General features: G+C 34.6%; 1 protein-coding gene across 2 annotated transcripts; it reads right to left on the bottom strand.

The window, feature by feature from the left end:
* Positions 1–4,060: 4,060 nt before the first annotated feature.
* On the bottom strand, positions 4,061–6,567 carry LOC116016961 (zinc finger protein JACKDAW). Of its 2 annotated transcripts, none has more exons than XM_031257445.1 (3): positions 5,907–6,567; positions 5,396–5,795; positions 4,061–5,170 (listed from the first exon to the last, which is right to left on the bottom strand). In XM_031257445.1, the coding sequence occupies exons 1-3, from the start codon at positions 6,022–6,024 to the stop codon at positions 4,267–4,269; spliced, it is 1,422 nt and encodes a 473-aa protein (XP_031113305.1). In that variant the 5' UTR covers positions 6,025–6,567; the 3' UTR covers positions 4,061–4,266. The 2 variants fall into 2 exon arrangements, with proteins under 2 accessions (XP_031113305.1, XP_031113304.1); XM_031257444.1 differs by having other exon boundaries at positions 5,898–6,566.
* Between the last annotated feature and the right edge of the window lie 8,211 nt (positions 6,568–14,778).

Here is a 14,778-nt window from a genome sequence, read left to right as displayed (position 1 = left end):
GTGTTAGAATAATATATTTTATGAACTACAATAATGTATTTTATGTGTTTTTGGACCGTGGTCCAAGCAATAATGATTAAAATGCTTCACCATCACATTTATATTTGGGGAAGAAAAACATTTGTAACAATTATATCTAAATCTTTAAAATATACTCCCTCCATCCCATTTTGTTTGTCTGTTTCGGTAAGTTATTTTTATTTAATTTTTCGTAATATTAAATTTAGTATTAGTATATAAACTATGATATGCAATTTGTTAATCCTTTTTTAAAAGTCTTAATTTGGAACTTCAATTCTATGAAAAGCACTTTATTGAGAAGTCACAAACTTTCAAATGAAAATTATAAATTTCAAAGTTTTTTTTCATAAAAAAAATCTCAATAATTACAAAGAATTACATTCTAAAAAATGATTTTTTTAATAACTAAAATAAATAACTTATGTATATTGTATCTGTTTGAAACTAACAAATATGCACTAAACAACGAACACTAGGAGTTAGCTACAAAAGTAGAGCTTCCCAAACCCCAACAAAAAGTGCACCCAAAAAGTCTATTGCCTTTTCATTTAAAGAGACCAAAATATTGGTCACCTTTGAAACCACACTTTCTAATATTTAAAAACTTTATTATTATTATTAGAACACATAATTATCATTATATAGTATTATTATATAAATTTTTTCTAAGATTTTAATCCTCAAAGAGATTTTATTGTCTAATAATAAATTTTCTTGGCCCAACCAATTAAGATCACACACTAAAACTAATTTTGTTCATATTGGTAGACTTCAAAGGTGACAAAACACTCTCTCATAAGTGACTTCATTCAATCAAAAACCTTTTTTATAAATTATAATCACACATGATATATTGATTGCACTAAGTACTCTAGAGATAAGTGTTGAAAATACTGTATATAATCAAAATAAAATATTTTTATACGATATATAACCACGCATGATATATGTTGATATGCTAAGGTTGTTCTTTCTTAGTCAGGATAAATGGAATGGGACCCGATTTCTTACTTGTATCTCTGATGTAAATGTTTCGTACTAATAATGGTTGGTTCGTTTCTTTAATAAAATCTAACTAACATACATAATTGTATTTGATATAAAAAATTAATTATGTTGTTTAATATCATAAAAATTCTCTAATTATATAATATAAGTTGTATATGATTTTGCTGTCTTGACCTAGATGGGTACAAACTCAATTTTTCGTATATTATAAGATTACATAATGTCGCACGTTAATCTGTGCATGAGAGACAAGCTAAGGTTGCCACGCTACTTTTTTCCTAGAATTTCTTAAACGACCAATTCAGTTTACGAGGATTTTTATTTTTATTTTTGGATTACCTAACATTCTGTCTGAATACTTCCAAGCCAGTTAAATGAATTCTTTTTCTCTCTTTTCGATCCATGCACACATTATAATACATACTATTTTATTTTTCTATGTTCAAATCAATTAATAACACTATAATAACGCCATAATCTATGACTGTACTATATTTTATTTACTCATGTAAAAACCATCCTTTTCTACTGCAACAAATAGTCTAATATGAAAGAATCCAGCCACATAGTTAACTGACTTAAACTCTTCATATTTTTTTGAAAAATTTGTTGTCGCTACTTAAAAGTGTGCACTTGTGAAATACATATTGTGACCCTAACCGGCAAAAAAATACAATGAGATGAATCACTCCCAGCTTGGTTGCCCATAACTAACTTACTCAAACAGAGAAGGTTAATAGACCACTCCTATAAAGAGTCAAATTTTGAACCTTAGCTTTTGGTTAGTATAAGTCAATTTCTGATTAACTTGACTTGAGTTTTCGAATTCATATATTCACGACTTACGAGGACCATATATATAATTATAACGTATGTTTAACTCTTGCCCACAATATATTATTAACTCTAATTGAAGACAAAAGAGATAAGACAAGGGAGTAAAGACAGTAGTAAAAAGAATGGTCTGATTTAATTGCGTGATGAGAGGGATTGGGTTTGATTGCTTTGTTTTGCTGATCCAATCACATGGTTGGGTTGTCCGACATCGTATTGTATTGTTACTTTCACAAAAATTATAAATACATTAAAAAATAATAATAATAATAATAATAATACTCCGTAATAATAATAATCTTGGGAAAAAGGAAAATTCTACTGTGTAATAATAACTAACATTGTACCCACATACTGTTCCGGGCATGTTGAGGTTACTTCTTGCAATGTTATGTACTAAATGAACCACACTATTTTTATCCCTTTTTTAGAATTAAAATAATTATATTGTCAACACACAAGAATTAAAAATGACATTTACCCAATAAACTAACAAAGAAGAATTATAAAGCATTTGTTGAGGGAATTAAGAAGCTTTTATGGGTACTGATATTTTGACTTTTTCTTCCCTTTTTGTGTTTTCTGGTTTGCTTTACAAACAAAGCTTTACTTCAAGGCAGTATTTGCGGCTAAAGGCTGTAGAAAATAAAAAATAGTATATACTAGTAAAAGATTCTAAACCCACCAACGTTGACGAAATAACTTTGACCAACAGTCAACTCCATAACCTAGTTTTCTGCGCCGTTTATTTGTTTCATTGTTTTTCTAAAACCCTCTGAGCACACACGAGAGGGATCATCAGAAACAAACCGTACCTGAATATTAGACAACAATTTTCATAATGTCAATCAAAACGGCATATTTGCACATTGCAGTTGTGTCAACACAGGCCTCACTTAGTCTCTTCTTTTATGGAAACTATGTTCTATTCATGCCAGCCAAGGTAGGAATATAGGAAAAAATTAAGTTTGAATTCGGGTTGGTCCGTTAATATTAAAAGAATTGCTATTCAATTTAAGACGCTCACCGTTTTTGCTCTGTAACATTAGTGAAAGAGGGGTCGGGTTTATTTCAAATTAACACTTGCTCTTGTATTATATCCGTTGATTTAATTTTAAAAGGATTACACTTTAATTTTGAGAGTTCTTACGGCCCCTGTCCTACAGCCTTAGTGAAAGAGGGGTTGGTTTATTTTGAATCAACACTTGTTTGTTGTACGATATCTATTGATTTCAAAAGTATTGAACTCCAATTTCGATGACCTTGCCTAGGTTGCCTTGCAACCTTTGTGGAGGGGGGTCGGTTTATTTCAAATCATCAACACTTGTTTTTGTACAATACTAGTTGATTTTAAAAGGATCACACTTCAAGTTTGAGAGTTCTTACGCCCCTGTCCAGCAGCCTTGATTGAAGAGGGATCAATTTATATCAAATCAACACTACTAATTGTTGTAAGATCGATATCAGTTGATTTCAAAAGGATCAAACTCCAATTCGGTGGTCCCTATTGTGGTCCAGCCCGAGTTGCCTTACAACCTTGGTGAAAGAAGGGTCGATTTATTTCAAATCATCAACTCTTATTCATGCACAATATCAGTTGATTTTAAAAGGATTACACTTCAGTTTTGAGGGATCGATTCTTTCTCTACTGTTGTCTCTAGTCTTGGTGGAAGAGGGTTAGTTTATTCCAAATCAACACTTGCTTTTGTACAATATAAGTTGATTTTAAAAGAATCACACTTCAATTTTGAGGGTTCTTACCGCCCTGCCCAGCAACCTTGATTGAAGAGGGATTAGTTTATATCAAATCAACATCACCCATTGTTGTAAGATATTAGTTGATTTCAAAAGGATTAAACTCCAATTTCAGTAGTCCCTATTGTGGTCCTGCCCGAGTTACCTTGCAACCTTGATGAAAGAGCGGTCGATTTATTTCAAACCATCAACTCTTATTCCTGCACAATATCAGTTGATTTCAAAAGGATTACACTTCAAATTTGAGGAACCGATTCTTTGTATATCGTTGTCTTATTATAATCCTAATTGGTGAAAGAGGGGTCAGTTTATTTCAAATTAAATCAACACTTACTAGTACACTATTGTTGATTTCAAAAGAATTAAAGTACAATAATTTCGATTGCCCTACCTTTAGTGGAGGGGGATGGGTCTATTTCAAATCAACACTTCTTAAACAACATTGAAATGAAAACCGGCAAATTGCATTTGATGAATACATACAAGATTTGACCTCAAACGAAAATGGGAATTAAGATAGAATTGAAGAGAAGAAGATAATGTTGCAATACATTATTGTAAGGCCTCCTAAGAAAGTACATACAAGCGCTGTGCTGGTATGGATATGGAAGATAGAAAGGAGATGACACGAGAAAACAAAAACGGTGGCTAATGGCCGGTACTGAAATGGCTCAAACCCATGGCCGCTGAACCCATGGAGGACGCAAACTTGGCTAACTCCTCGGCCAAAAATGGCCGCCCGTCTTCACTCCCCATGCCCAGAAAATCCCTCGTCAAATGATGAGCATTAACGTTAACCCCATTCAACGGCACCCCCTGCTGCCTTTGCATTAAACACGACGAATTCTCGGCGGCGATGTCGAACCCATTATTATTCTGGGACATCATGTGCTGCAATTCGCTTCTGTTGTTCGAGGAAGACGAGGAGGATGTCATGAGCCCGAAGCTGTTCCCGAAGAACGCCGTCGGCGCGCTGCTTTTCGTGGACCCCATTTGCGCCGCCTTCTGCAGCAGCGCCGTGGCCGACATCGCCGCCGCCCCCGCCGACGATTTCGTCGACGTTTGGAGACTATTATCGGAATACATCGAGCTCAACGTCTCCGCCTTGCTCATCCCCATCCCCTCCTGATCCTGCAGCCCTTGCGGCGGCGCGAGAGGAGACAGCGACAGATTCGACGTCCCAAAACTCTCAATCGGCGACGACCCATACATCATCGGAGAGTTCCCCATCTGCAAAATCTCCGGCAACGACGACCCAGAACCCCCAAAAATCCCCCCCGAATTCCCCGGCATTTGAAGATGGTGGTGAGAATTCCCCGCCGCCTGATCCAACCACAACGACAGCCTGGGTTTCTGCTGGAAAACCGCCGGAATCTGGGGAATTCCGGCGCCGGCGCCGGAGGATAACCCATGAGGCAGATTTTGCTGCGGATTCATCAAACTCTCATTGTTGTTTCGGAAATTCAAAGTATTAGCCGCCACAGAAGTGATTCTCGCACTCTCTTCCGCCAAAGCATCACAAAAAGCTCTGTGGGTGATAAAGCTATCTTTCCTGATATATCAAAACATCAAATTCAGGCCATTTATTGCATCAAACACATAAATAATGATGAGCTTCCCAGCCCGGCAGCAATAAATTCCGACCAAATGGACACACAATTAAATTCCCATCAGAAACCAAAATCCTTAAAATTAAAAATTCCTAGTACGAACCTAACTAATCAATGAATGAATGAATGAATGAAACAAACAATTAATAATTAATAATTCCCAGTACCTGGAAAAGAGCGTTCCACAGTCACATTTATACTCCCTCGTCCCACAGGTCTTGGAATGGGCCTTCCAATCCGACTGAACAGCGTACTTCTTGGAACACTTGTCGCACTTCCACTTCTTCTCGCCGTGTTTCCGGCTGAAATGCTTCTTGATTCCGGTGAGGTCGCCTAGGGCCCGCGACGGGTCGTGGTGTACACACGTCTTCTCCGGACATATATACACCTTCCTCTTCACCTGCTCCGTTTTCGGCCTCTGCTTAAGCTTCCATGGCAGGTTGTGTCCCCGCCGGTGAAGCTGCAAGTTCTGGTCCCTCTGAAAACCCTTATTGCAGATTTCGCAGATAAATCTGTTCGTCGCCATAAGCGTCTTCGGCGACAAAGCAATAACTTCCGCATCCGGATCTATACATATTATTTATAGTTTTACCTTTAATTTTATTGTTTAAAAATATAATAAATCCGTGCATAGCATGAGTAATTTACTAGTACATATATATAAAATACCTGGTGTACCTGGGAGATTTCTCTTCTTCTTGGAGGAAGGATTGGGCTTAGGGTTAGGGTTTGGATCTTGAGGAGGGGGAGTGGGTTTGAGGGAAGAAGGGATTGAGAATACATCTCCAGACATCATTTCTTGATGAGCTGAGCTTAAAGGATAAAGCTTTTTTCTGGTTCTGGTAAAAACTAACACTGGGTTTTTCAGAGAGAGAGAGAGGGAGCTAGAAAACAAAGATGGGAAGAAAAGGGGGTGTGATTTAGCCAAACAGAAGGAGATAAAAAATGTTGGGTGTTATTCAAAATCTGAGAAGAAGTTTGAGATTGTGGCGAAAGAAGACGACGAGGAAGCTAAGGCGAGAAACCTTAGTAGTAATTATAAGCAGAAGCCAACAATATTACACACACTAAAAACACAGCTGAGGAAGCTGCTGCCTGCTGGCTTGGCTGCTGGTTCGTGTGTTTGAATCCTCGCTACAAACACACCAAGAAAGAAAGATTAGAGAGAGAGAGATTTGAGAAGGAAGAGAGATAGAGAGAGAAAGAGAGGTGTTTCAATGTTTGTTTGATTTCAATAGAAAACACCAAAAGAAAAACATGAAAGCTAAAGAAGAATATTTCCTTTCTTTTTCTAACCACCAACTTACTTACACCATTCTCTCACTCTCTCTCTCTCTCTATCTGTTTCTCTGTCTAACTTACAAGCTTCATCTTCCACGTCTTTTCACCTTTATCTTAGCCCTTTTGATTTTCAGGGCGGTCAGCCATTTTATTTTTTATTTTTAGCTTCTCTCTCTCTAGAAATATATATGAATATGAAAATGGTTTCTGTAAGTGTACGTAGGCATTGGCTGTATGCTGCTTGTAACCAGAATGTGTAGAGCTGTGTGTCATTTGTAGGTTTTCGAGCTTAATTCCATTTATCAAGACCCAATCATAATTTTTGTTTTGAATTCCCTACCGAAGCACAACGAGTCAACAGTTACGTGGGAGTGTTAATTAAGACACCGGATGCCACTTGACCAGAAGGTCTTTGGCACCAATCATAATCTAATTCTATACAAATTAAATACTCACATTTTTATTTTATTTTTCAACTTCATTTTTCTAATTTAAAAAAATATATTTATGACCTTTTTTACTTTTTAAATTTTATGTAGATTGAAAATTATAGAAGAGAATTAAATTAGTAATTAATTTGTCATCACATATTGTTTGAGCGGAGTCAAACTCACGCATGCACCAACTGAGCGCGTGTCATGCACAAACCTAGCGGGATGCGTGATGTGCATGAAGCTAGTATCATTAAAACACAAATAGTAGTTTAGTAGACATTTATTCTTGAACATTAGCTTAAACTTTTAATCAAACCAGAGCGAATCAAACCAGAGCGCATGCGTGCTAAACATATAAATTATATATGTAAACGAATTTGTCTATCAAATTACTCTTTTAATTGAGAATAAATATCTCTCAATTTTTCATATATATATCATTCTAAATTTATTTAATTTACTCGGGCAGTGAATAAATATAGGGAGTTATAATAAATAATGTTAACGAATCCATAGGCAAAACTAGTAGACATAAAAGCAAATTGTAACACTTGTCCATAGGCAAGCAAGTTGGTTAGTCACAAAATCGCTATAATTTCCGGTGTGAAACCAAAACACATACTAAATTTAATCATACTAACATAGAAACTGTGGACATATATATGCTGATGACAGTAGTTGACACTGATAGTGAGCATCTAATATTACTTGCTCATTCCCATTACGCATCTATACATACTAGCATAAAAATGAACTCTTGGCGTGTGTGTATTATATGCAGAGGACATCTCTAGTAAAAAAAATGGTGAAATCACGATCCAGTCAAAATCGACAGCTCAGAACGAAGAAAATTTTAAAAATTGCAGTGACATTATGGTAATTTTGCATAAGTTCAAAGTTTAAAGTACTTAAGTTTAAAGTTTAAGGTGCGTCACTTTCTAGTTTAAGGTGCATCAATTTCACTCTTAAGATGCGTATGTTTAAAGCTTAATGTACGTCAGTTTCTAGTTTAAGGTTCATCAGTTCGAGACACTTATCATTCGCATCCATGTTGCCAGGAAACACATTTAAAAAAAAAAAAATCCTTCATTTTGAGTCGTTGATCTAGATTAGATCAATGGCTCATATCTCATCCCATTTTTCACTTGGGAGACCCTTAGCATGTGAACCATTCCCTATATATATAGCGAGAACATGTCTTTGATTTATGATAAAGTCATGCAACCGTTACTTTTAAGTGCATTATATTATGGGTTTAAGTGGGAGCATATGGGATGAAAAATAACGTGAAAAAATGGATAATATTTTCATAATTATAACAAATATTGAATGTGCACGACATAAATATTGATAATGCATCAAGTTATAACTACTTGTGCACTTAAGATGTACTAAAAGTGTACTCAAATTTGTTGTAGTGTAACATACCAATGCACCTTATAGTGCAAATAGACTTGACTGCACTCTTAGTTATTAGTGGATGTAGTCTCAAACTTATCTCATGCCAGTACACAACAAAAGTTTATAGCAATTACAAAATTATCACTGCATCTTTCCTTTTCTCCTAATTTTTCATTAGTTAATCATCCTAGACAAATAGATTTGTCTACACTTTTTACAAAGAAGTGTTCTCGCCTTAACCATTCCTTATACTATATATAAGAAGTTAATTTGAATTTTGTTGGGGCACACTTGTAGTATTTAACTTAGCACACCATTTACACCTTAGAGTTCCATTAGCAACCCTCTTAGTCTTATAAATACCTCAAGTTGGATTTTTTTTTTCTCATTCCACCATGGTAATTGGAAGCAATAAGAAATTTGGAGTGGGATGTCCAAGAATGGATTAGATATATTACCACACCAGATCTAAAGTTTAGAATAACGTTAATTTTAGTGTGAAAAATAAAAACTTCCCAAAAAGAAAAGGGGACAAATAAGGTTTAGAATGGATAAGTGATGTGGATGGACAATTTTCAAATTAAGTGGACCATATAAACATTAGCTACTTACTGTCCATGAAAGAGGCGTTTGAGAGGAAAAAAAGATGATATACATGCCAACTAGGACACAGATCAAATCATGATGGCTTACCGGTTTGAACACGAAAAATTTTCGGTGTCTCCTGTTAAAAATGAAAAAAGGGAGATATTTAGTCATATCGAGTTATTGAAAAAGAAAAAGAAAATCATTTATTGTAAAATCGTCTTTCTATTTTTCTTTTTTATTATGACAACGTTAGAATATAAGAGATATCGAAATCTTTCCAGCACGGCAGAGGTAAAACCCAGTAGCCCCACCACCAAAATAATGCATTTTCCTAAGATTCCTTGGGGCTTGGGGTTTTAGATGATAGACAGCAGTACAATGGTTCAAGTTCAATGGGAAGCAATCATATATGGGGCATGTATGTATGCATTATTCTATCCAAGTTGAGGGAATTTTATTAGCAAAATAAATAATTGAATTTTTTTATTTTTTAAATTGTTAATTTTGTCTCTCAATTATTTACGAAATGGTTATTTTTTGTCTACGAGTTTTATTAAATTTAGGTTAAAAAAGTTGCTCCGTATTTTACAGAGAATTGATAGATTAAAAAAGTTATTTTGTAAGCAATTGAGAAGCAGATGGTGACAACGGTATAATTAAAAGATGAAAATGCTGATAGTGTATGATTTAGGGACAAAAGTGTCATTTCTCAATATTTTTTTTTAATTATTAACATAGTACTCCGTAGATGGTAGTATAAGATTATTAAAATTTAGAGGATATATGATAAAAGGGAAAATAGAAGTGGATTTGAAAGTGAGAAAAAAGAGGTTGACAAACGTGTGACGATTTGATAAGCATAAAAGCATAGTTTTTTGGGGTTGAAATTTGGAGAATTGAAACTAAAAAGGCGAATTGGTAAAAAGTGAGTTGCCTTTTCTAACCTCCTTTCTTTCTTTTCTTCTGCCCCAAAAATGATTACACCATAATTATTATTATTATAATAAAATAATATTCTTAAAAATTTTGAAAAAAAAAAAAAAAAAACGACATTGGACCCCACGAGGTCTATACGTGGGTCCCACGATGTTGTCAGGGGGGAAAGGGTAGAGAGAGAAAAAAAGTTGTCATTCCCGAGGGGCGTACAACCCCACCCAAGCAAAGCAGTAGTCCGTGAATCCTGATGCCTCGTGGGGGCCCACCGTGCTGTTTTCTGCAACGCCTGGGTCCCACCCCCCTACTGTAACGTATACGATTTTTTGTTTAAAAAAAAATAAATTTAGTACCGTATAAAGCAAAGTATATGACTATATTCGTAGATATATATTTTTTCCTTATATTGTAAACAAACCGTATAGACATTTGAAATGTGATGTGTTCGTGTGCTCCTATGTGCTTTTTGTGACGTTTCACTGTGCTTTTCCTACTTTTGATATTAATCATTTGGTGACACTTAGTGGTACAAGTAATTCCCTTTTTTTACCAAAGTAAATTCTTGTTTCAATTTTCCAACTATAGTGTACAACCGATTAAATTTGACCCTTGATTGTCATAACGTGTCACGCTTTAGGTATCCCATGATTGTTAAAAGTGACATTATAACACTAATAGTGTCACATTTTTAGTTGTCTGGAATTAGATCCAATTGATTTTAAACTTGAGGAATAGAAATCCGGTACTTATACCGTGGACCATGGTCCCAAAATGACATCGTTTCAATAAGTGGGAGAAACGATTCCCGTAAATCTCCGTAACCGATAGTACAGTTGTGTTGAAAAGAAAATGACGTTGTTTTGATGCGCGTTCCACAGTAAAATTTGCGTTAAAAGTCAGTTTAGTTTGGCCCAGTGACCTAAGTATATTACAATGCATTATCTGCTCATAACGTACTACTTTCTCAACCTATAAAACACAAAGAATCAATATTGTCTGGAGTAATTTGGTACCACTAGACCACAAGGTCCTTAGGCAGATTCAACTTTATTAGTGTTGTATTTTGTTTTCTTGAGTACCCCTATTTCCGGTCCAAAAGGAAAAGAAAAAAAAATGCAAAAGTAATCATTTTGGTTATTACTTCTTAGTTATTCATTTTTGTTATTATCGCACTCAAGTATATCCCGTTGTTTCCTTTTTTATATCATTTACTTGACGTCTCTTATTTCTGGTTTGTCTTTATCGCCTTTGTAAGGAATTTTAATTTTTATTAAAATAATATTAATAATAAACACCAAGATATATAGATGGAATCAAATAAAAGACGTTCGGATAAATAATAACATTTACAAAAAAGGAACAATTAGACAAACACCGCACGATCTATAGATTAAAAATGCAATTTATTTTTTGTCCCATTTAAAATCTTAATACCAATTTTTATATAAGCCGGTAAGATTTGCAATTATGTCTTAGTAACTGCAAAAAAGTCACATGTAATTCTTGATTATTTGAAGATGCCATTTTGTAAAAAATAATAAATAAAGAATGGGAGTATTTGTTTAGCCAATATAATGTTGTTTTAGGGTAATAATTGGGTGGCAGTTTTGGGATGCCAAAACTGGGAAAAAATGCCATAATTTGACAAATGAAGGTACTGTAATGGGAAGTAGAGCCCTAATTATAGGTTGGTGCTGTTGATTAATGCATTATTGAAACTTTGATATAACACCAACCAGCTCTAGTAACCTATAGTCCATATGACATGTTACCACCCCTAATGCTATTTTTCTAATGCCCTTAAATAATATATGCTCTCCTATAAGATTAATTAATTACAATCCAATGAGTAAATCAAACAAGTTGTAGAGTGTAGGTTTGGAGAGCCGAATATAATATTTTGTTATGTATGTATAAGGAAATCGAGCTGTGTCTTTACTATTAGACAGGCTCTGACAAACACATATACTATTAGTTGGGCTCTGGCAAACACATATATAGAACTTCAATGCCCCACAGGGATTGGAACCTGAGAGTCACAGTTATGCGGTTTGACTAGTCTGCATATACATATTACTATATTATTATTAATAAATTCACATATTTAACTCAATCAATACGGATTAGCTAGTATTAATTTTGTGGAAACAGCACAACATACACCACATATATATTCATGATTGCACTAAATAAATACATGCAGAGCAGGTAACCTTTCAAGTACCAAAACAATGACAGGTAATTGAATGCAAAGCAGTGATATTATATTGGTTTAACAAAAAGTAGCTTGCTCAGAGAAACACATATGAGGCACAGATATGATTGAACAATAGGGCATGCCATGCAACCAGAGTGTCGAGTTGGTCGAATTGTTAGCTTTCTATAGATCTTTTTGGTTCCAGTCAATCAACTATAAGTAACATAGCTAAGTTGAGTTACCTCTGTGTGGTCCTTTACTGACTATTCAGCTGAGGTCACCAAACCGCATCTTTGGATAGGGCAATTATAGTCTAGTAGGAATGACTCTTTAACCTTTTGATTTTGAATCTATATATACATGAGTAATTTAGACTGATTTACCCTCTGTGTGATTTTTTACCGGCTAAAGTCACCGGAGAATATCTTTGGGTAGGACAATGTATCTAACCAAACAGTTGCAATAATCTGCAGTTGGACTAAGGCAGGATGTATCCATCCAAGCTTAGCTTGCTGACCTGAAGTGGTCCATGCTATATCAGAGTTCATAATTATGCAATAAAAAAATAAAGTTATGTAAGAAGAGCATATATATATATATGCAAGTAGATAGCAATACATACAGTGTGTAAAATGAGAATATAAAATCCAACTGCTTTTGGCACCATGCAATCGGATCTTACTACAAACTGAATTATTCTTTGTTGTTCCATCTGCCCCACCCACCCCCCCTCCCATTATTGAAGACATTGCATTTGCCTGTGCCATCAGGAGACATTTGGCCCGCTATATATACCGCTCTTGCCTCATATCAGATCTCACCTAGCTCCCATATCGTCCTACTATATATACACCTTTAATAAAGTTTGCAACAGAGAGGTCGTGGGTTCGAACCTCAAGCCCTTGGGTTTGAGCCGGTCAACTATGGGTAACCTAGGTTGGTTTACCCGGCCTCCTTGTGGTCCTTTGCCGGCTAGGATCACAAGGCGAGGGTTTAATTTACTCACTACTCACACAGTTAGGAGTGTGGTTTACCTCGTTAATTCAATATGTACACCTTTAATGTCGAATATTATTGTTTTGAGTTCGAGTGTTGTGAATAGCTAGATTAACACGGATTAGAACAATGATGATTCTCTCATTTAGAGTTGACAGAATTTTAACCTTAAGGCAACTCCAACCAAGTTAGTCAAATAGTTGGTGTTGAGTGGAGATCGGTGAAGGGTCAAGTCCAATAATTGGTGGTTAGGAAAATTGTTGGACGGAGGTCTGTGAAAGAGTCTAGAAAATGTGGTGGTGATATAACGAAATAAAATTGCACCTTAACTAGGAGCTATAACTTTTAAGGCAGTGGTAAGTGCTTGATCTAATAAGTGATATCAAAGTCAGGTCAGTATTCTTGGACTTTTGATGTAGTAGTAAGCACCATGATACTAACAGTTACCTTGGTAAATTTCAAATTTAACTTCCCAAATCAATTAACCAAGATTAGTTTACGTCGTAATCCTTTGCTGATTAAAATTTTGCTGACTTCACTTAGTATGCATTTTTTGATAGCAAAAACTTTTCGTAAATCATAAAGCTTTAACTTAACCCTAGATAGATTAATACCTAATACTCCGGTTTAACTTTGGCTACTTGTTTCAAAAATAATAGTCTGATGCATTGTATTTGACCAAAATACCAAAATAGGAAACAAAATCAAATCCGATGATATAACATTATAACCTACTAAAATTACCACCTACTCATTAAAGTATGAATTGGATGTCTTGGTTCAGAGTCAATACTTTATCAATTCATTATAGCTTTTTTGTCCACTATTATACGTGTAAATATATTATATGGATGTGCTCAATGAGACATATCCAAGACAAATTTTTGCGCAAAGTGAATAATGAATTATTATAATTTTTCTTTTCTTGACGGGCCTTAAGGTCTTTGACTATCATTCGAAGCTATGAAGCAAGTTATTTATCTTGACGTTGTTGGTGAGTGCTGCCCGACATAGATTTGGAGTATGATAAGGGGTTTAAACATGAGCGCTTACTTAATGGTCCGTTTGGAAATCCATAAATTAAGTTCTAAAAGTTATTTTCAAGATTTTTTAATGTTTGACTTTGAGCATAAATAATACTCATTATAGTCAAAGAAAAAATAATTCATTTCATAAAAAATGTCTTTCAAAATTTTTACTAGGAAGACATTTTCTATTTTACACTCATCTTTCTCTCTCTCTCCATTTGAGTAGTATCAAATAGATAAATAGATATGCTATCTATCTGGTTATTATTATTTGAATTGAACAAGACTAGACCGGTTAAAACTTAAAATAAGTATCTAATACTACCCTAAAAGATTAAAAATATTTAAGAATTTTGTTCAATTTCTTTACTTTATTAGACTCATTATGTTTATCAATAATCGATCAAAATATGGAGTGGGTTGGACTACACAAAACAATACAAATCATTGCCTAACCAACAACCCCTATTTTTTTCAAACAAATTTTCTTTTATTTCTCTAGTTCACATTTATTACATTAATCAATCTTAAATTAAATATGAGTTAGGCAACTCAAGCCAAACAATAAAAATATTAACTTAACTTGACCGACACCTACTTTTTGACTTTGTTGGGTTTCAGTAGGTTGAGAAAATATATGGACAGATACTACATGTAACAGGGTCAATAGTATTCAAAAAAAAAAAAAAAAA

Source organism: Ipomoea triloba, chromosome 4 (assembly GCF_003576645.1).
Source record: "Ipomoea triloba cultivar NCNSP0323 chromosome 4, ASM357664v1".
NCBI lineage: Eukaryota > Viridiplantae > Streptophyta > Magnoliopsida > Solanales > Convolvulaceae > Ipomoea > Ipomoea triloba.
Note: the sequence above shows the minus strand (reverse complement) of the source record. Positions and strands in the feature narration are given on the sequence as shown.

Excerpts from the sequence above, each read along its gene's own strand:
- LOC116016961 (XM_031257444.1), bottom strand. The coding sequence starts at position 6,024 with ATGATGTCTGGAGATGTATTCTCAATCCCTTCTTCCCTCAAACCCACT. Across the intron at positions 5,796-5,897 it reads AAATCTCCCAGGTACACCAG|ATCCGGATGCGGAAGTTATT; the intron begins GTATTTTATATA and ends TAATATGTATAG. Across the intron at positions 5,171-5,395 it reads TGTGGAACGCTCTTTTCCAG|GAAAGATAGCTTTATCACCC; the intron begins GTACTGGGAATT and ends TTGATATATCAG.